The sequence below is a fragment of the Lethenteron reissneri genome, chromosome 24 (assembly GCF_015708825.2).
Source record: "Lethenteron reissneri isolate LAM-NWPU_2019-01 chromosome 24, ASM1570882v1, whole genome shotgun sequence".
In the NCBI taxonomy this organism is placed as follows: Eukaryota; Metazoa; Chordata; class Hyperoartia; order Petromyzontiformes; family Petromyzontidae; genus Lethenteron; species Lethenteron reissneri.
The window spans coordinates 13070681-13092524 of record NC_083802.1 but is presented as its reverse complement, the minus strand read 5'-3'; the positions used below and the strand labels follow the sequence as shown (position 1 = coordinate 13092524).

Genomic DNA, 21844 nt, shown 5'->3' with positions numbered 1-21844 from the left:
TCAACGCCACATTAGATACGCACTACAATGACAATAGTTTAAAGCGATTTAAAGCATGTTTGATTTTTTTTTGGGGAGGGGGGCAGAGCTTTGTGACGTCATATTTGAGGGGGGTCTGACTTTTTGTGACGCCGTGTAACGAGGGGGGGGGGGGGGGTCAAAAATCGTCCAAAATCGCGTGACGTCATTTATGGACGGCCCACAAGTATGGCCAAACAACTGCCATGACCGACGCAGCCTGCGTGGTGGGGAAGACTTTCATCCAGGAGTATGGCTGTAAGTTAACATCAATTTAAAGCTTTCGTGACTGCAGGGATTCATCTTCTTGGTTCTTTCGGTAAAGTCACGTAGAAGGGAAGTAATAAAATAATAAAAATATTATGTTTTATTTTTATTATGTTTTATTTTTATTATTTTATTATTTTATTACTTCCCTTCTACGCGACTTTACCGAAAGAACCAAGAAGAAGTTAACATCAATTATAAATAAGCCATTCAATTCAATATGGAGCTGTCCGCTGCTGTGCTCCGGAAAAAAAAAAAAAACTTCTCCCTCCAGCCTCCCCAACGCCCTAGAGTGGGCGGTCCGGGTGGTTAGGGAGAGGGGGGGTGGGCTCTGGAAACGACTCCGTGATAAATGAAGTCTCGATTACAATTGAATTGTACAATCATCGCACGTTGTATTTGTCGAACTGGTCCTCCAAGCTCCTATCTATCCCCCTCTCACAAAAAAACAAGACCAACCCTTCCCCCCACGCCGACATCCACCCACCCACCCACCATAAACATTTTGTCATTCATGCTTTCCACCCACTTGGCCATAAAATCCGTCTGACTCTCACCGAAACCAGTCAGAATGAGGAAACGCGAAAGCTCGTAATACAACCAACCAACCACCACAAGGCTCCCGCGACAATAAAGTTTGTCGCACCGAACTCCCCCCAAACCATCCCATCCCCCAGCACCCCTCTCTGCCTTGTGTCACTTGCTACAAGCCCTGCAGCAAATTCGTGAGCGGCTCATAAAGGCACGCAGCTGAGAGCAACCGGGGTCAAGCAAACGCCGGCGTTCCCGCAACACGAAACGCGGTGGTGTCGTTTCTCCGTGGCAGGATTTAAGAAGTTGAGGTTGGAGATTCGGAGGGGGCGATGGCTGCGTCCAAGACCGACGACCTGGCCACTTTGGCAGTTTTGGACGAGACGACGCTGTTGGAAGTGCTGAGAAGCCGATATGCCGACGACCACATATACGTGAGTTAAATGAATGCAAATGTGTTTTGGGGGGAGGGGGCTTGCACGCACGCACGCTCTGGCATACTGCGGTCTTACGTAAGAAAAGTGATGTACTTTTGGCAATTGCATAATAATGGCTTGAACTTCGATCTGCTATTGCGAGACTTGTTCGCATCTTTTCCCCAAAGCTGCATTAGGTTGTCTAACCGATGTTGCTTATTTCACGTACGTACATTTGGTCGAGCACATATGGTGACACGTGTGTGTGTGTACCCAGTGTGTGTGCGCTGTGTCACGTGTGTGTGTGTTTTATTGTTGAATTGGATGTTCCAGTGGTGGTTTGTACGTACGCCATGTGTCGCGAGAGATGCGTCGTGCAGTGTGAATGTGTCGTTCTGTATGCAGTATGTTGTCGGTATCAAGAAGTATGCCGCATTGAAAAATGTGGGCAAAGAAGTGCGCACGGTAATACAGTGCGTGCTTGGAATTAATGTGCGATAAGGAACAAGAAGAGGAACACGTGGATCCAGTGAGCGCACACAAAGGCGAGAGACATCAAATTTGTAAACTCGGGAGAGGAGGCAAAATGGTTTTGGTAGCACACGTCTCGCTCGCAGGAGTGATGCCCCTTTGCTGGATGAAGGCTTATCCCAAAGTCAACATCGATCCTTCGCGGTCTCGCCATGCAACACTATGTACCCAGCATCCGCGCATGACTCAACGTCAAAACAACACGCACTCCCATAGCCACGTTGGACATCCTCTCGTGCGCGTTTCCTCCTCTGGCTGTCGTTCCGTCGTTGAGTTTCTAGCGACGTGTTCCTGCTCGAGCCCACTTTTTAACGTGCAAGATAATGCACACGTTTCACCTGTGTGTGTGATCAATAAATCGTAATAATCACGCGTGTCCCCCCTTTTTCGGTCTCTCCGTGTAATCCCAAGTGTGCGTCTCTCCACGTTCCTACGCGCACTTTTCGAGAAGTCTCCCTTTCAAGTGTCTGTGCTTTTAGTTCCATACGTCAGCTGGTAAATAGCGGGTGACGGCGTTTTTGGATAACAGAATTTGATAATGAATAGGAACAAACCGATTCGTACAAATCGGAACGTTTAAAAAAAATTGTAAGTATGTAAACCAATATAGAGTACACTGTGTTCATGCTTTTGGACATTGCTTGCACTCGTATGCAGATTTTTTTTTACAAAATAGGCAAGGTCCCATGACTGACCAAAATAGTCCAATTGTGTAACTTTTCTAAGACTTTATAACACGTGACATTATCTCATTCTCAATGAATGTCTAGAAGGTCTGACACATTTGCCCTACCCTGTTGAAGATTCCTGCGGATTCAAGGGCACACAATTGCACATTTTCAGCAACTGAAGACGTTTTTGTTGTTGTTGCAACATGCACAAAGGATGCATGCTTATTACACTTTTTTTGCGTTATTTGAAACCACAATTGTTATCAGTGACATGCCCTTTGCATTGTTATATTACAACAATACGTTTGATTACCCAGGATAGCCTCACTGAGCCTCATTGAGTCTATTTTTTTCAGGAAGGTCATGCAAAGTTTTGCGTTCGGGGACGATTATTGCTTTGTATAATCCCAATTTAGTAATTTGTCATATTTGCCAAATTTGCACGCTGACGTCGGCACACATTGGCTTACTCTTGTGAATTACACCATAGGATGTTTAATGTCCATTTCAAGTAGCACCCGCAGTAATAACCAGGGATGGCCGCTGAATTCAAACCGTGAATCTCTGTAAGAATCAGCGAATGCACTACCACATTACATTTAAAGTACACATCCTTTGAAACTTTAGCAAAATATATACCAACTTTCAGTACAAATGCACCTACAATTGATAATTATTCTCATACGATTCTTAATGTAGGTTGTGAAATTTAAACAAAAATGTTCCACGGACTTTGTGAAATAGCTTTACAACGATGTTTTCATAAACACTGATCCGGTTTTGTGTAATTTTTAAACTTTTAAACAATCCGCAAAATACATTGTGCTGGTGCGTGAGTTACATCTTGATTTGTCTGGTCTGAAAAGCTGAAGGATCCATCCTTTAGGGTTAGTGCTTCGGACACCTTTGGGGTCACTTTCTCGACTTTATCTAATGTTTTGCACTGAAATGTTTACTTTGGCCCCGTATAGATAACATTTTGGTTATCTTCGTACCCTTCATTTAGTTCGTATTCTACTTGGTTCACTTGATATTAAAACGTGATTCACAATGTTCATCGTTCTGAGATGCAATCTGCATGAATGACGTTATATAAATTAAATGTTTGTTATTCTTCACGTCTATTTGTAAGAATACTCGCTGAACATTGCCAACATTGCAACTTGTAAATGTTTACGCATGGAAAATGATGAACCTGGGGAAGAATAATGTTCTTATACCAGGGTTGGTCAAACCTACATACCCTAGGAACCGCATGGCAAAATCTGTACGTGATCGAGAGGCAAAATACACTTTGCAGATCATGTGGGGAGGTCAGGTGGGGGGAGGTCAGGTGGGGAAAGGTCATGCGGCCAATTCGCTCGCGCTGTTTGGCTGCGGAGTTTTGAGTTTGTTAATATGTGGGAGCCCCCAGGGAGTAACTGGATTATGACTTTAACTGCCTGGGAGATGCATGAAGCTTCCACGCCTCAAACAAAGTGCAAAAATGTGTACAGAGCACATAGCCTTTGGGCATATGCAAAAAATCAGCAGCAGTTCCTGAAGGAAGTGAATTGTGGTCTTCCATCGGTTACCATCAATGTAAATGGGTAATGTGACCAATTGACATCAGCAGTGATAGACAATTGTGGACTGGTTTCATCCAAAAAAAATGTCTTGACATTTACAAATATGATTATTGTTGGTCTCAGCCAAGATAATGGGCCCACAGTGTCGATGTGGAAATTCCATATACATGGTTCCCAAAGACAGACTTTGCAATAGCGAGCGTTGGTGACTATGCTGTCCTGATTAATCCTAAATAAGGACAAAGAAACAGTCCAAAGTTGCCCATATTTTGAAGAGTGTGTCTACGAATATTTGCATATCGATTCCAAGTTTGTATTGCGTCGCTCTCTCATGTGACTACACGTTATAAACATTACGCAATGCAATGCCCTGAGACTATATTGCAGAAATGGCACCGTAGTGGGACAGTTTCACAGGTGTGTTGCAATAAATGTACGATAAGATAGCAACGAGTGCAGGAAAGTAACGTTGTTGCATGGGGCTACAACGTTAGGCTCACGCCACCCATGATTAAGCGTTTATATGCATTTATATGCCTTCAATCGTGAGCTGTCTTGCGACTAGTTTATTAACATCCTGTTACCAAACCGTCTGCAATCTGTGTTCTCTAGCATTGCTGATATAACGTTTCGAAGCCGATCAAATTTGAGTGGTTGTTGGGATGCCCTGTGAGAGGAGCCAACATGTACCTGGCTGGTTTAAAAAAAAAACGATGTTCATTACTGAAGAATAACAGACCAATGTGCCTAAGAGGGGAAATATTGCGCTTGTAGATATTAGCTGCTATGACATACGGATCAGAAACGTGGACATTAATAAAGGAAATGGAACAAAGGCTGAAGGAGTGGCAACTAGAAGCATGGAGATGCACCGCATGCTTGGAATTTCATTGAGAGACAGGAAGTGGGGAACGCGTGGATTGGAGAATAATCACAAGTTAGAGCCCGCCGTTGATAACAATTGAACAAAGGATTTGGTGAGAAAATGAAGTGGGACTTGGGCAGGATGCATCACGAAGTGACAATGGCTGATGATTGATACGAACGACGGTTTCATCAGTTTCATCGGGTGCAACCGCAACAAACAAAAAACAAAAAACATGAACAAGAACAAGAAAACATCTTAAAGTGACTTTGAGCAAACAGAAAAATCCAGTGACAGTGGAAGCAGGGTAGGCGCACTGATGAGAGGTGGACGTGATGATTCAATCGGCTCTCGTACAGGTGCTTCACGAGAGATAGTGATGGGATTTGGGAGGAATTTCATGCCGATCATAACGAGTTGAAAATGTTTTATTCGTCCAAATCAATTGGCATAACACTGGTCAACACACTTTTTCTTGCATAAGGTATTCCAACGGTTTAATGTAATTTTGGGGTGCTGATTCCAAATCTGGCATCAGTTTTTGTCTATCACATCAGGTTTTTGAGATATCAAATATTGCATTTTCAATAAAAACTGCAGAAGAAAAATATTAAATAAATGTGGATATCTACATAAAATGATATTATGAACACACTATCCTAAAAATACAGCACCATATTTTAACACTAAAGCGGTCACTGACTCGCAACAACTTGCAATCATAAGTGACAGAGTTAATTTCGGGTAAGATCAATGAAAATGGGGTATGCCGATAGCATAAAAATGAGATGTGATAGCAAATCTGAGATCAGATTTGGAATCAGCACCCTAAAATTAGTCTAAAACAGCTACAAAAGTCCAGGCCAGAAAAAAAAGTTTTTTTTTGTTGACCAGTGTAATATATCAGATAGCACGATTTCCACGCACCACCCATATTTGTTTGAACTTCAAAAATATTCGCCGGATAATATTCATCTACTTTCCATACTAAAGCAGCGTTACTTGAAATTATATGTATACATGTTATTTTGCAACGTACACGTTACAATACGTTTAAAATGTGTTTTTTTTTTATTCACAGACCTACATTGGAGATATACTCATTTCAATCAACCCATTCAAGCAGCTTCCTTTGTATGAGAAAACGGTAAGTGTTTGGTCGCTGTGTGTTTTAAAAGAAATAAATTAAGTAGTATTTTTATATAACGTATAAACATCACATTCCAGAAGTGACCGCACGGCCAAGTCTTTGAGCTGTTTTGCTTAAGAGCTGCTAAACCGGTTTCGGGGCCACCTCAGCACTGATGTTGATTTTTTTCACCATTTGGCTAAGAATGGTCATTTGTTTAACTTAAATGCCACGGTATCTCAAAGCGCTTTACTAGCAGGCCTGAGCCAATGGTGGAAATTCCACATTCATATGGCAGTAGGCAGTCTATCGATAGGACAGTTTATTAGATACATGACAAAAGTACAAAATATTACAATGGTTAAACATTTGATATCGATGCAATAAAAATCCAGAATCATGGATATGTATGTAGAACTTCTTTCGCACCGTACATATCCAACCGTGTTAATCGGAGGTGCGGGAGGATACATAGTTATATACAATGAGTTGTAATTTTAAATGGTGTGTTATGTCATGACCTGTGAAATCGGTGTGGGTACAATGTAACATTATTTAATGAATGATTAAGGTTGTTACTTTGCTGATACCACAAAAAGCATTTAGTAATGTTTACATTTTTTGACCCACCCCTAATGGACATCTGCGAAAAAGACCTTCATAACACATTGGATTAAATAAAGATTCTCATTCTGATCTGGTGGAAATGGACAGGACAAGTGCTAACAACAACCAACAAGGGATAGCCTAAAATAACCGTGGAGTGACTATCGAGAGAAAGCAATAGATGCAGATGAAAACATTTGGAATAGACGGTGAGTTAAAATGAAAGAGTTCAGATCTCATTATTGGACAGGAACAAAGGAGGACAGGAGGCAATTGAGGAAATTAGGGGAGGTCTTGAAGCAGTGAAACGTTACAGGCTGAGAACATTTTCCAGACTGTCCATCATGGACAGCTGGGCTGAAAGCCTCTCAAAGTGGGACTGAGGCTCCTCATAACAACCGCCGTTCCCCACTAAGCGGCAGTGACGTTACCACGGCGCTTGTGCCAGGCTAGGTACACATTGAGGCCACGTGAAGTGTCGAAGGCTCGCTGGCAGGAGGGTGTTATGGGTTGACTGACCGAGATGCCAACGACTACCGACAGTGTCACGAGCACTCCTATGCCTCACCCTGGGCACGAAAAACTGCACAAAAAAACATTGTAAAAACAAGTTATTTTACCGGAGTTTACTTGCCCAGCTATGAGAGCTAAAGTGTGCAAGTAAATTGTTAATCATAAACATGTGGGTAAACCGATCTATAAATGGCATGAAGGACTTTAGACTGGTGCAGAGGACTTTTGAACACAACTTATTTTTTTTATCTAATCACTTGGCAGTAGCAACACAATTGGGTTAAATAGCTGCGAAAATATAAAAGCGTTATTGAAGTCAAATGAGTGTGCTTTTATGGTATAAATGTCCTGCTGATGTAATTTCTGTGTCACCTATACTTGGTATTCCATAAAAAAAACTAATTGTAGCATCCTAGGTAGTAAAATACAAAAAAAATGTATCTCCGTTATGCATCTTCATAGCAACATAAAATGTGTTTTCAGCCTGTTGATATTTTCAACGTGTATATTAAGAAACAGCATTTGTTTAAGCCATTGAGCTATGGGCCTGTACCGGATAGGTCCCATCAGAAACATTCAGGCTTCTTAAACAAAAATAGTAATCCAGTAAATGGCCCAAACGCTGTACTGTACTTTGTAACGCATGTGAGGGTCTGTTGTGACTGGTAGTTCTGCAAGTAGTGGTTCAGAGTCTGGTAACGTATCTTGCTTGTAGAATGGGGCATATCGAAGCCTATATGAGTGGCATACATCTCCCTCAAGGCTGCAGCAACATGTGACCATTTCTTAACGGGGGGGTCATAGATTAATCGAGTCAATTTGGATTCTTAAACTCATGGATACACCCATCAATTCACAATATTTGTTCTATTCATATGTGTTGTATGCAATGAGTTGACGTAACCCTCTCCAGCCACTGGATGCTGCTACATCCATAATATTGTTAAACAAACTTAATGGATTATTTTCTTGAATTGCGGCCCGAGTCATGACAGATGTATTTCATCGTTAGGGCATGGGGTGCATTGGTGTACCACCTCTACTTTCTAAGCCGCCAATAGCTACGCAGCATGGATGAGGCATTCGTGGATGGTTTGTACTAATGGATATAAATCATGATTACAGATTCATAAGAGCCACAGGCACATGACTGTACTGCACCTTTGTCAAAAACAAATGTGTGTTTATTTTTTGAAATCGTAATTGCGCTCCAAGTTCTGTCTGCGGTACCCACGCATTGCGGTCTTAAGCCTGGTCTCTTGAAACGCAAGTTTTCGAGCCACACTGTGGCTCCGTGTGTTCCCGTGGCTTTAACGCAGCGGAATGTGTTGCAGATGTCCCAGAGGTACACAGACCAACAGAAGAGCACTCTTGAACCGCACATCTTCGCCATCGCTGATGCGGCGTATCGCTCAATGCTGGGTCGGGCGGCAGCAAAGTCCTGCAATCAGTGCATCGTTATCAGGTAGAACATTGTCATAAAGCACACATCCTGAAGTTACTGTGCTGTCTGCGACACACGAATATACCAAATCGTGCGTATTGCTTGCCAATTGTACAAACACTTTCTATGTCATTGTGTCGGGAGTGGTAGTGCAGTGGTTAACGCACTGTGCTACAAACTCGACGAACAGAGTTCAATTCCAGCTGATGACCAAATACCACTGGTGAATATTTGAACTGGCCCTGGGTCTACCCCTCGGTCCACGTCGCCTTAAATGAGTACCTTGTGTGGTTCAAACTTAATTTGGAGCTTTCGTGACTGCAGGAATTATTCTTTGGTTCTTTCGGTAAAGTCACGTATCAAGATAAAATAATAAATAAAATAAAATACTAGCATACGACGTTTCGATTGCAACACAAGCAATCATCATCAGGTATAAATTAAATAGAAACACAAATCTAGTATACTTACATTACATTTCTAAGTATACTAGATTTGTGTTTCTATTTAATTTATACCTGATGACGATTGCTTGTGTTGCAATCGAAACGTCGTATGCTAGTATTTAATCTAATTTATTATTTTATCTTGATACGTGACTTTACTGAAAGAACCAAAGAATACCTTGTGCGGCGTGTAAGCAGCAGCACTGGGGAGACGAAGGTGCCAAGGTCTTGGTGCTGTCCACCCACCCCCTCGTGTACCTTGCCAGCCTTCACAGGTGCTTGACTTGGACATCTGTGAAAAAAAGCTTCAAAGCTTCGATTTAAAGCTTCTTTCGTGACTGCAGGGATTCATCTTCTTGGTTCTTTCGGTAAAGTCACGTAGAAGGGAAGTAATAAAATAATAAAAATTAAACATAATAAAATAATTCTCACACTCGGGGGTCCAAGTGTGAGAATTATTTTATTATGTTTTATTTTTATTATTGTATTACTTCCCTTCTACGTGACTTTACCGAAAGAACCAAGAAGATGAATAAAACATAATAAAATAATTCTCACGACGTTTCGGCCACAACGCAAGCAGCCGTCCTCAGGTGAAGACCAGGTCTGTCGGGGAGACAGCGTCTGATAATTATTTTATTATGTTTTATTTTTATTATTTTATTACTTCCCTTCTACGTGACTTTACCGAAAGAACCAAGAAGAAGCTTCAAAGCTCTTTGGATTTCTCCAGGATAAAGAAAAATCCTGATTCTGCTTTCTAAAAAGCATTTTCCCCAACAGTCTATTAAAGGCTACATGGGAATGTCTGGCATTGTTTTTTTTTGAATAATTGCACTTGGAAAACCATTCTTGTGTTACTGCCTTAATCAGTTTGATTGGTAATGTACACAATCGATTTTGAGAATTTTAGAAAAGGCAGATTGAGGGGAGAACTCTTTGTTGGTGTATCTTTATCTGGGAATGGATGATATTATTAGTTCCACCTTCAACTGGTATTTCCTTGTTAAGCTTGGAAAGCTGAACATTGTGGACAGAAGCGTGAAGAGGTGTGCTGAGAGACCAAAAGAGGAGCTCCTTCGTTGATTAGAGTACAAATTTAAATTTAAGACCTCCAATTACCGTTAAGAAAAGTAAGTGGGCTTAGGCAGGAAACATCGTCGCTAGAATGCATGAAGGCCAGGTGGTGAAGACTAATAACTGAATATCAGCCAAAACAGGAAACACACCCGAGGAGACCTCAACCCCAGAGGCTGTGATCAATCCGCTCGTGTGGAGGTGTTAGGGGGCTTGTTACATCGCTGGACCGTGATGGATGCTGGTGACTTGGTGAGACCTTCATCCAACAATGGCCATCACCCCATGTAGCAATATGTCCTACCCAAGCCTACTTACTCTTCTGAGAACGGTGGTCGATATGATGTCTGTAACTTCTGTATGTTCGCTGGCCCTTGTGTTCCTCTTTTCTCTCTCGGATAGTGAAAGCTTGGAGGGGGGCGGAGGCACTTAAGTTGATCGATCATGCTCCCAGTAAATCAACTTTTGTACCACCCCGTATGAGTGACGTAGCGTTTGCCATTTGGTAGTTGGAGTTGTGGTGACTCGCGTGCCCCGCGCTGTTTCTCGTTTGGCCCGCAGTGGCGAGAGTGGCGCTGGGAAGACTGAGAGCACCAAGCTGCTGCTGAGGCACATCATGGAGCTGTGCCGGGGAAACACGCAGCTGGAGCAGCAAGTGCTGCAGGTGACGGTGGCACCAACGCCGCTCCTCTGCACGCTGTCGCTCAATGATTGTGCAGAGGCGCGCTCGCAAAAAACAAGTTCCGAAAAATAATGCGTTTGCATGGATTGCGTCACGCTTTCCAACGTGCATTTGCCCTCGGGTGTATTTGAATTAGCATTGCATTTGAATTAGCGTTGTGGAAGCTGATGGGTCGCTGACAGGTCGATTCGTTATTTTTACTCTGGTTTGTGTTTTTCAAGTTTTGTGTAACCCTTTGATCAATTTGTCCAGGTTTCAATTGGGTAAGTCCCTGATACGAACACAACTTTTATACATAAGTTTTATCCATGCCCGATCATCTTTACGAGGGTTATATTGCCCACCATCATATATGTAAAAATAAATGAAAAAAATATTTGTGTATGGGTAGGGTTAGTGAGTAAAGTCGGTCAATGTATTGTCAAAATGTTGAGTCGGTGTCTCTGTGCTAAAATTCGTATTTGGTGGAGCCAATTTCTGGTGCCTTTGAGCCCTATTCTTGTGCTAGTTTCTAGTAAATGGCACATTCCTATAGTGTTGACTAAATTGGCTCAAAGTTCAAAGATAAATCCTCAAACACTTTCCGTAGTTCACGTTTCACTTCTATCTTTATTGGAGGGAGCTGACAATATATTTCAAATGTTATCGTGGGTCACCAGTGAAGTTGAGTGAGATCATACGAGTAAAAATAATAATGGATGTACTTTTTACCGACACAATGAGAAGAAGTGGAGGGGATGGGGTGCTTTTGGAAGACTGAAATTGATCGTGTCTAACAAAGGACACTTTTCAAGCGGTGCTTATTGCCAGCCATTATGGATAGATTCGAAATAAGTTTATTTTCGTGATGAACCCTATTACTTTAGCTGTGTCGGGTGGTGGTGAGTTAACGACACATGTGTGATCTAACCCAAAACACCTTTATTACGGATAATATTGGTCGCGAAAGCCGACGTGTGATTGTGTTAGCGTACCGAGAACGATGGTTATAGTGTCGGGAGGCCTTCGTCCAGCAGTGGATAGAAAATGGCGATACACACGTGTGCCAGAAGAAGCGCTGTATCTCACTGCTCTTTGAAACCTTGAGTCGTTGCTGAATGGCAGTTAACGAATTCAAACAACCATTAGCATGCTAGATTTGAAGCTTTCGTGACTGCAAGGATTCATATTCTTAGGTTTTTTCGGTAAAGTCACGTAGGTAAAAAATGTAAATTAATAAAAGTAAAATAAAAAGCAGCACGATAACTATCGTGCTGTGACGGTTCCACCTGAAGACGGAAGCTTGTCTTGCCTCCGAAACGTCGTGATTTTTAGTTGAATTTTTTTTATTTTACTTTTACACATTAGCATGCTGCCTTGTGGGTGCAAATGAGTTGTGTTAATTCAGCAGGGCTGTGCGTTTGTACGTGAAAAGAAAACGTTCGTAATACCGCAATGTGTATGCTGTGCTCAACCTCGTCTGTCGCTTTTACAGGTCAACCCTTTGCTGGAGGCCTTTGGAAATGCCCAGACGTTGATGAACGATAACAGCAGTCGCTTTGGAAAGTACATTCAGCTGCGATTCCAGAATGGGGCAGGTAAACTGGCGATGGGCGAAATGTCTCGGTTTGATAACAAGACACACACACATACACACAAAGACGAAGATCCTTAATATAGCCTGAACAGACTGTTGGGGCAAGTGCTGTTAGCGAGTAGCGCCTATGAAGGCCGACATGGCACACGAGGGGGGTAGGTGGCCAGCACCACACCCGGCCGCCTTTGTCTCCCTAGTGGGCGATGTTCATGCACTGCACCGGGTACTCATTTGAGGCTCAGCCGACCTAGACGAGGCCCAGGACCGGTTCAGATAATTGTCACTGGTGTTGGCCGTGAGCGGGAATCGAACTTGGGTCGCTGGGTTCGGGGTGCAGCGCACTAACCGTTGCACTACCGCTCCCCACTTTGATGACGAGACGCACACACAACAAGTATAACCCGTAAAAACTAAGTTTTTCACTATAAATCCTTTATATGCGTGGCGGCTAGAGTCATCTCGTCCTCTGGCTTGAGATGGCTGCCACCTATGGGTCAGATGATTGCATGGCAGCATTAAGCAATTGGTAATTAAATATAATATTTTTGTCCTAAAAAGTGTAACATTTTAGAATTTTTTTTCAAGAACATTAATTGTCACGCACAACGAGTCTGTGTGGAAAATGTCAGCTCGATTGGATCACGGGAAGTGGGTTAAAAAACGACCGAAATATTTGCACGGTCCTAAGCAAGCAAGCAAGTGAACTTAATATAAAGGATTTAAAAAAATACGCCTATGAGAAAATTGCCAATAACACGACTGGTCTCGTCATATCTCTGCAGCTAAGCAGGATTAACTCTGGAATAGGGCTTTAGTGGGCAACCACCATGCATAAAACGGGTGTTGTGGGCTGCTGTGGTGGCTACGTTTTCAACATGGGCATTACTGAAAAATCCATTGTTGTTGCTGTACTATGCTCCAAAAGTCTATATTCACCACCAAAACCGCACCGATCAGTGTGGTGAATTATGGCCAAATAACCCCCTCAACCTGCATGGTGTAAGGAGGCCCTCGTCCAGGAGTGCTTTAACAAAGGGGCTGTACACACGTACACACATCAATTGGTGGTCATGAGGGTAGTGGTGGAGTCGCAAAGCAAAGCAGCAAGGAGAGATATCTTTGTTGATTTTAGGTCCTGGTTTTATATATCGAAGAAGCAATTTCCACTTAATTTTTTTGTGTAAAACAGGAAACGCGTGGACTTTTCTCTGGCCGTATTGGCAGACTACCTTTCCGCAAACATCCTACTTAAATCCAGTGCAGTTTAAAATAGCTAAAGTCCGATTTAAGTCCAATTTCCTTATACAAATTAAGCGAAACAACGGAGGGCACAAGAACTCCATCCATCCTCGCAAACAGAGCGGACCAAACTACGTTTGGGCTTGTTCCAGTTGGACGATGCCACTGTGGTAGGCGGCAGCTGCTGTGGAACTGGGAAGGTGGTTAACTGCCTCTTCCCACTTGCAATGCGTCCTGCCTCATTGAGCATACAGCTGTCATCACTGAGTGAACAATCCTTGCACATGACACAGTCGCTGTGTCTGCCATCAAGCACAATGGTAAACATGTTTGAGAGGTTTAGTTATTTGTCAGCTATTTTTTGTTGTTGTCGTAAGATACTTTGGGGTGTAATAAATACCCGTTAATGCGCTTCTGTAAATAAGTCAGAGACGGCGGCATTTTCGATAAAAAAACCCTTAATGTTCTTGACGTAAGGGAATGCACATTACGTCTTACAAATTGCGTAATGTCTTTGACGTAGAAGTCATGCTTGTGGCATGTCCAGTGCCTGTTTGGTGTTTTGATCTTACGATTTGATTTGTCGTAAAAATAAGGTCCTGTTGCCTCGGTTACAGTGGTGCACAATTAATAATAATGCTAAACGCATTCCTCAATAAGTCTGGCCTAAAAACAACAACAAAACATAATGTCCCTTCTTTATTTATGTGCTGTTAAGAAAGGCCATTTCCCAAAAAACAGCCTCTACTATAGATGTTTAAGGCCACAGCGCTACTGACGAATGTGTTCGGTTTTTATGTTTCATAATCCATCGGTAGCTACTTCTAACATTTAATATCTACCAACTGAAGGAGGATGCAACCGATTAAACATCGACGGTGTGTGTACCGTGCTTTCTGAAACAACTTTTAGGATTTGTTCGTGCAAAGAAAAAAAGACCAAACTTTAAAGTGACGTTCAGCTGCTCTCACGTGACATCACCGTCAGTGACCCATCAAACATACCGGGAGTCTCACTGCAGTGACATCACTAGAGCACTTTTGAAATTAACTTTGAAGGCATGTTCATTCTAATATCTAAGCCTCAAACTCTTGTTCGAAAGCCCAGGACACACAGCCTTGTTGTATAGCTACTGGAGAAGAGTCTGGTGTTTTAAAGAAAAATAAAACACTTTTCTGAACAAGGCATGGATAACGTGTGAGAGTGAGGGTGCACAAAATGACCTGTAAGTTTAGCCCAATTATATATACATTCCCGTAATGGATGGCGACAGCTTCGAGGTGGGGGGAAGGCACCATCCAACAGTGTGTCGATCACAGCTGATGATGTTAAAATAAGGCGAGATGGGAGGTGCTGTGACTGATTTTCCCAGGACTGACTATGGGGCAATTGCTGAGACCGTGTCCCGTACAAAGGCCTGGGACGCTACTGCCACTGCCTCTTTAAAACGCTGGACCCTATGCCAGCGAAGCTTTTAACGTGCAAATAAACGCTCGTACCGTTTTTACGACTAAGCCTGAGGGATGGTGGCAGCTTTCGTCGGTTGTGCTTGGCGAAGCGCTTGTCAATTCACGTGCGAGTTACGGCTGTGCGTGCCGTGCCATTGCCCGCAGCTGGGTCGTGTCGGTCGGAATAGGTCGTAGCAGCCGATCAGTTGATGCTTAAGCATTTTGCTGATGTAAATAACGGCGGCACTCGGACATTTTTTGTAAAACTGCGTATCAGCAGAACTCTGTTATATGTCCCCCACATCTATAAAAAAAACCATGTTTTTATTTAAAGCCTTTCAAGACTGATATTATCCAGCAGCAATTGTTAACGCAAGCAAGAATTCTGCATGGGTTTTAACCCTCTGAAGTCTCATCGGCAGTCAGGCTTGAGAAACAAATGTTGCTGGATTACCAGATGTTATTGGCAGGAGCACTCCGTCCAGATGATGGTAAGGCTCCGTTTACTTTCTGCGAAGGCTGCACAGCGTGCCATGCTCTGCGATGTGTTTGGTGTGAAGCAGAAGACTGCGTTTGCGAAGCTGCATGTGGCTACGGGACGTTAGGTGACACGAACAGGCATGGCCGGCCGTGTGTAGGAACAAGTTTGTTTAAAGAAAATTATACATAGAAAAAAACAATACAACAAAAAAACGAGAATGCTATCTGCCAGCAATATAAAAAAATATTACTTTTTATATGAATTTATTTATTGGTAATACTTTTTTTTTATTATTGAAGGGTTTATCTGTCACTCGATAGCTCCTATTAGGTAACTTTGAATATGGCAATAAAAATAGCTGATCAACAGAAAACATATTAAAACTTAATTGTCATCAGGCCCCATGGTGTTAAGTACAGTTTCCAACCGATCTCGTTGGTGCCTCTTATTTATTCGTTGTGAAGAAGCGCCATTGCCCAAACACGTCACACTGCTATTGATGAATGTGAGATTATTTTTGTTTCAAGCCAGTTGGTGAAGACGATCACTATCCCTCGCCACTGTTGTTAGCCGTAGCTAGGAATACATCTCAGATAGCCGGATTCAGAGCACAGTGTGCTAATCGAGTGCAATATGGCCACGGTGGCGAGATGTTTACTACCTTGCCTTGTATACAGGAGGTCGTGGGTTTGATCCCAGCCTTGACGCCTGCATATTCGGAGTGTGAATCTGGGTTCTCCGGTTTTTCCCTAAACGTTTCAAAACATACGTTTAGAGTGTTTGGCTTACTTATATAAATTTTCCACGTGATAAGCCACTTCGTTTAGTTATAATTTGTGGCCCGGTCACTTCTAAAAAGAAGCTGTATAGCTCAGTGGGCCTTACCTGCTAACAAAAAAAAGTTGCATTTTTAATGAAGTGGGTTTTTTTTGGAACAACGCAACTGAACAGGTTTGGACAGTAACACGCCACAGCCTACCCAAGCCAACGACATTCTTTCTGCTGTTTTAAAATTGAGCGGCGAGCCATGTGAAATGCCTGTCTGCACTGTACGTCATGTAGATGTATTTAGTTTTTTTGTTAATGGCAAGTAAATTATTTAATGAGTTAAAGATTTAAAGAAGCATTGAGTCTACATTTCACTGGGGTAAGATTGGCTGGGAGAAGCCCCCAGTCAATCTTTGCTCAGTAGGAGGTCACTTCTCATAGGCAGCCCCTTGACCTCTTCCCTCAGCCATATTTGTGCTGTTGACTGCATACCCCTGTTCAAATCTAGGCGAAAATGCCTTTTTCACTGCCCATAACTGACTGCCTCTCGCTACTGAAAACGAAGCCTGATTTTGAGAGTGCTGCCCTCTGCTGTGCAAACCCGAGGTCACTGTAAGGGGATCTCAGAGGTAGCTCTGAGCTGTCCGCTTCCGCTGGCGATGTTCTAATTTGAAGGGTGGTACTGCTCTGCGAGAGGACCAAATAGATTATTTGTCTCATGACATGATGCAGAGCATAATTGTGATGAAATTAGGTGAAGATCACAAAAAATGTTAAAAAATTGCCCGCTCTGTCTTAATGGCGTCACATTTACACACCGAGTAAAATATTGTTGTTCATGCATTTTTCCTTTCCAGTCAAGGGCGCGAAAATCAACGAGTACCTGCTCGAGAAGTCCCGCGTAGTTCACCAGGACACGGGAGAGAGGAACTTCCACATTTTCTACTACATGTTCGCCGGCCTCTCAAAGAAAGACAAGGAGATGTATGGCTTGCTCGAGCCACAGCTCTATCGGTGGGTCGGCGTGTCCTCGTACACACCCTCAACGCATTGAAGACTACCTTGCAACTTGTAAACAAAAACCTTTACAACCAGCAAGAGTAGTAATGTGGAATTGATCACGAGCAGTGATGTGTATAATTGATAGCACCCAGTATTTGGGCCTAAGTTTTAGTTTTGAAACTGACTGGGCCTCTGCTTTTTCGTGCCGCTTTTTTTATTATAACAAAGCGGAAGTGACTTATCGATTAATTTATAAAGGAAGTTATACCATCTGCGCTGCTTATTAACCGTTCCCGCCTGTACAGCCACGGTGGCTTTCTCATGTCCAGCCCACGTTCATAACCATATCTTTCAGTCGATTTTTTAAGACCGTTTTCAGTTCAGTCCCTGGCGTTTCGGTGATGTTTTACTGTTCCAGGTCCGTTTTGTATTTCACGTGCCACGTTCGGAGACGACTTCTGACGTGTCTGCGATTAATCTGCGCTGGTCTGCGAACTTGCAGATACCTGAGCTTTCAGAGCATCGAGGATGGTCTCAGCAAATCCTTGAGCACCAAGTTCGGCGAGTTGTGCAATGCCATGGACATGGTGGGATTTTTGGAGCAGGTAACATTTTTGGAGCAGGAATAAAACATTACACCAAGTTTGCTTGAGATGTACGTAGACTCACATCGGCTGGCATTTGCGATGCAAATGTTTGTTCAAGGTGAACATGATCACTTCACCGTGATGAATCCAAAGGCAGCTTAGATTGTGCAATACCTCTATGGACAAGGGCCTTTCCATGCTGTATGGGTCATGGGGGTTATTTAATCACACTACCAGGCCGAACAGTGGAGGTTGAAGGCGGGGAGCAGTGATGTGTGTGCATAATCCTTTGTCCTTCCCTGCATCTCCGATTAGCACGGTTTTGCTACGTATGGTGCGAAATAATTCAACATACATAGTGCGATACAACAATGTGTTTTTGTTCTCTCCACAAACTGTCCTCTGCTGGCCACAATATGCATGAATTTATAATTGTGTACATGTCTATTTATTGCGTGCCGAACAATGCTCGGCATTCGCAGAACGTTTTCATGGAGGGAGGCTGTGTGAGAAGGGCGATGTCCGAATGCTTCATCTTCGCACTGTCACGCTGGCGTTTGTGTGTGCGTGCGTGCATTTCCCATGTGCAGGAACAAGTCGACATGCTGACCATACTGGCAGGAATTCTGTCTCTGGGCAACGTGGTCTTTGAGCCTCAAGACAGTGGCAGCATGGCGATCACTGGCAAAGCGAACCACTGGCTAAATGCTGCGATGGTGAACCCCGTGCAATTGTTCTGTCCTCTTTGAATGTGTGTGAATTAGAGGGTTTGTCGTGGCCAGTGCCCGTAGATGCTTCCAATGTTTCTGAATGCTGAAATCTTAGCCCTTTTTGAGCTGGTGGCCATCACAAGGTTGCGTGCAGAAAATGCAGGGACTAGTGGTGTCATCTTGACATGCAAAGCATGCTGGGATTCCAGTTTTTTTTGCATGTGTACATAATTATGAGATCGAGCACATTTTAAGTTTCTTATAACAGGACTATAACAGGACTATTTACTTGACCGAACACCTCTGACATGGACAGGTCAACACATTGGCGGCTCCTTCCTGACTAACATCCAACTGTGTCTGGCTGTAGCTTATCTGCTTTTGGAAAGTGTGCAACCCTGTTATAGACAAATCCTCTTTGATGTAATCCAGGCATAGTTTTTTCCTAGAACGTCCTCTATCTAGTCTTTGTTCCACTGTCATGGTCCATACAGACAGATGTTAGGACATTTATTTGTGTTTTTCTTACGTAAACACATCTGCTATGTCCGTATAGTCCATCAATTTTGAGGGTTGGACCACGTGGTCAAAAACTCATGAGGAGAGATAGACGGCACAGCTGCAAAAATCTACACAGTGCTAATCCTCCCTCTCTGTTGTTGTTATTGTTGTGAATGGAACATGCTGACCAGCCTCTCCATTGCATGATGTGTGCAGAGCCAGCTTGGGGTGGATGGGGAGAAACTGAGACAATGCCTTCTGTTCTCCCGCTCCGTCACGCGTGGAGAGTCCATCTACAGACACTACACCAAGCAGCAGGCAGAAGGTATTGTCACAGTCGTCATCGTTACTCGGCCATTGTCTGTCCCCTCTGGGACGTAGGCCTCCCCACGCTATCGGAATCCCAGACGGTCCTACGATGCCTCAGGCCCCTCACGCTCACACACGTCCTGTCGGGCGCGATAATCTCAATTTGCTGCCATTCCTCCACCAGTCTTGTCCGTCAGCTGGTGTAGTATCTCCGTATGCTACATAACAGCTTGTAATCTTAATTTTAGAACTTTCGTGACTGCAGTAAATGATTATTTGGTTCTTTCGGTTAAGTCACGTCTAAAGATAAAATAATAAATTAAATTAAATAATAGCATACGACGAAACGTCGTATGCTATTATTTAATTTAATTTATTATTTTATCTTTAGACGTGACTTAACCGAAAGAACCAAATAATCATAACAGCTTGTGTTTATAAAGCTGTAGCAGCAGATCATGACCGAGTCCAACTGCCAGTTGGAATCGAGCTGGCCCCGTGCTCATTGATCACGGGGAACCACATACCTGGGCCTTCTGGGGCAGTTTCTTTGCTGTTCCTGGACCAGCAAAGCCTGGTTCTTGGTAGTCGTGGAAACAGTGACTGTACTGGTCAGCTGATCAGTACAAGTGACTGTCACCTTTGCTTCCCCCCCCCAACCATTATCTAATATTCATCCCCATCACTCAAATAATCTGCTGATAACACATCCCCATGTCGTCGGCTTCATTTTGCGATGTAAGTCAACCTGTTCAGTTGTTGCTTGCGATGAGATCAATCTGCCCAACGCACGGCACAACCTACACACTTGTTCCACGCAAATAGAACGAGCACCCACCACGATGTCCTTGCTCGGCCGAGAGTAACTTCAGTGCGGAGTTGCTGAACGATACTTCATACTTCTCACCACAGATGCCAGGGACTCGATCGTGAAGGCCACGTACGCTCGTGTCTTTGGCTGGATCGTCGTCAAGATTAATCAGCTGCTGGAACCGCGAACAGCCCTGGGAATAGCCGAGACCCTTCCTGAAATAGGTTAATGCTCTTGTTCTTCTTGCAGTTATAGAGAAAGCAAGCATTGTGTTGGATGCACTAAAGGTCTCTAGGACTGCAAATGCAGTAAAATTGTCGCCGTGACCTTGTCTAAAGGGGGGTGGTTGGTATTATACAACGTGCAGGTGGTGGCTCAACATAGTTGGTGCTAAGCAAACTTTAAATACATGTCTAACACGAAGTCGAAAGAGCATTGATGCTATTTGATGTCGATGTATATCATGTATTCTACGCTAGCTCTCTCACCCCCTTTGTGAATATTGTAAAAATCTTCTTGTGACTTGACTACGAATTTTAGAAGGGAGTGGGCTGAGCCTGCAGCAAGGGGGGTTCGGCTCCCTCGAGCACCGCCTGTCATTACGAGATGCAGCCACGCAGCGATAGATTAGATTAAAATAAACTCGCGGTTGTTGTGACGGTGTCCATGTAAAACTTTTGACTGGTGGTGGAATTGTGATCGCCCCCCCCCCCCCCCCCCCCAATTTATTTGTCCAGGAATTCTCGACATCTTCGGGTTTGAGCACTTCAAAGTGAATCGCTACGAGCAGCTTTGCATCAACCTTGCGAACGAACAGCTGCAGTTCTTTTTCAATGAGGTAAACTCTTCGGGGTTCAACTTGACATTTACGACCAAACCGTCGCACCCGAATGCTCCCGAGAACTCGTTCTTCGGAGATGTGCTTGGAGCGGCGTTCTTCATTGCAAGGCCATCGCGGCTCCACTGGCGGCCCCTGGTGGCCTTTAGTGCGGCCCCCTGATGTGCGGCCCCCGACAAGAGACAACGTGTGAACACACCCCTTGCAGGCGGTGTGGTAAACACTCACACTGCGGTCTTATCGGAGAAAGTTGCCGCCCCCCCCTGTCTGAAAATCAGTGCAGAACGCTGGCTTAGAGGGTTGACCGCTGTGCCTAAAAGGCGCTTTGCATTTGTGGGCAGCAGAGGGTAGTGCATAAAAATTAAATTGTGTTTTTACGTTTGAGCATCTATGCTCCTGAGACAAACCCGTCACCCGCAGTGATCGGAGTGGTGAGGTATGGTCAGACAACCCCCCACCGGCCGTACGGCGTGGTGAGGTATGGTCAGACAACCCCCCACCGGCTGTACAGCATGGTGAGGTATGGTCAGACAACCCCCCACCGGCCGTACGGCGTGGTGAGGTATGGTCAGACAACCCCCCACCGGCTGTACAGCATGGTGAGGTATGGTCAGACAACCCCCCACCGGCTGTACAGCATGGTGAGGTATGGTCAGACAACCCCCCACCGGCCGTACGGCGTGGTGAGGTATGGTCAGACAACCCTCCAACGGCCGTACGGCGTGGTGAGGTATGGTCAGACAACCCTCCACCGGCCGTACAGCGTGGTGAGGTATGGTCAGACAACCCTCCACCGGCCGTACGGCGTGG

At 43.9% G+C, this 21844-nt stretch overlaps 1 protein-coding gene across 3 annotated transcripts in view; it reads left to right on the top strand.

The window, feature by feature from the left end:
• The first annotated feature begins 845 nt into the window (after nucleotides 1-845).
• The window catches only part of LOC133346617 (myosin-IIIb-like), a 47459-nt gene continuing 26460 nt past the window's right edge, over nucleotides 846-21844 (top strand). For 2 of the 3 annotated variants that reach the window (XM_061558316.1, XM_061558318.1), the window contains exons 1-11: nucleotides 846-1250; nucleotides 5949-6014; nucleotides 8450-8580; nucleotides 10644-10746; nucleotides 12239-12341; nucleotides 17134-17290; nucleotides 17781-17883; nucleotides 18456-18581; nucleotides 19293-19401; nucleotides 20298-20420; nucleotides 20934-21034. In XM_061558316.1, the coding sequence (XP_061414300.1) occupies nucleotides 1149-1250; nucleotides 5949-6014; nucleotides 8450-8580; nucleotides 10644-10746; nucleotides 12239-12341; nucleotides 17134-17290; nucleotides 17781-17883; nucleotides 18456-18581; nucleotides 19293-19401; nucleotides 20298-20420; nucleotides 20934-21034 (1224 nt within the window). In that variant the 5' untranslated portion in view covers nucleotides 846-1148. The remainder of the gene's footprint in view (nucleotides 1251-5948; nucleotides 6015-8449; nucleotides 8581-10643; nucleotides 10747-12238; nucleotides 12342-17133; nucleotides 17291-17780; nucleotides 17884-18455; nucleotides 18582-19292; nucleotides 19402-20297; nucleotides 20421-20933; nucleotides 21035-21844) is intronic. The other variant, XM_061558317.1, reaches the window with a different exon arrangement.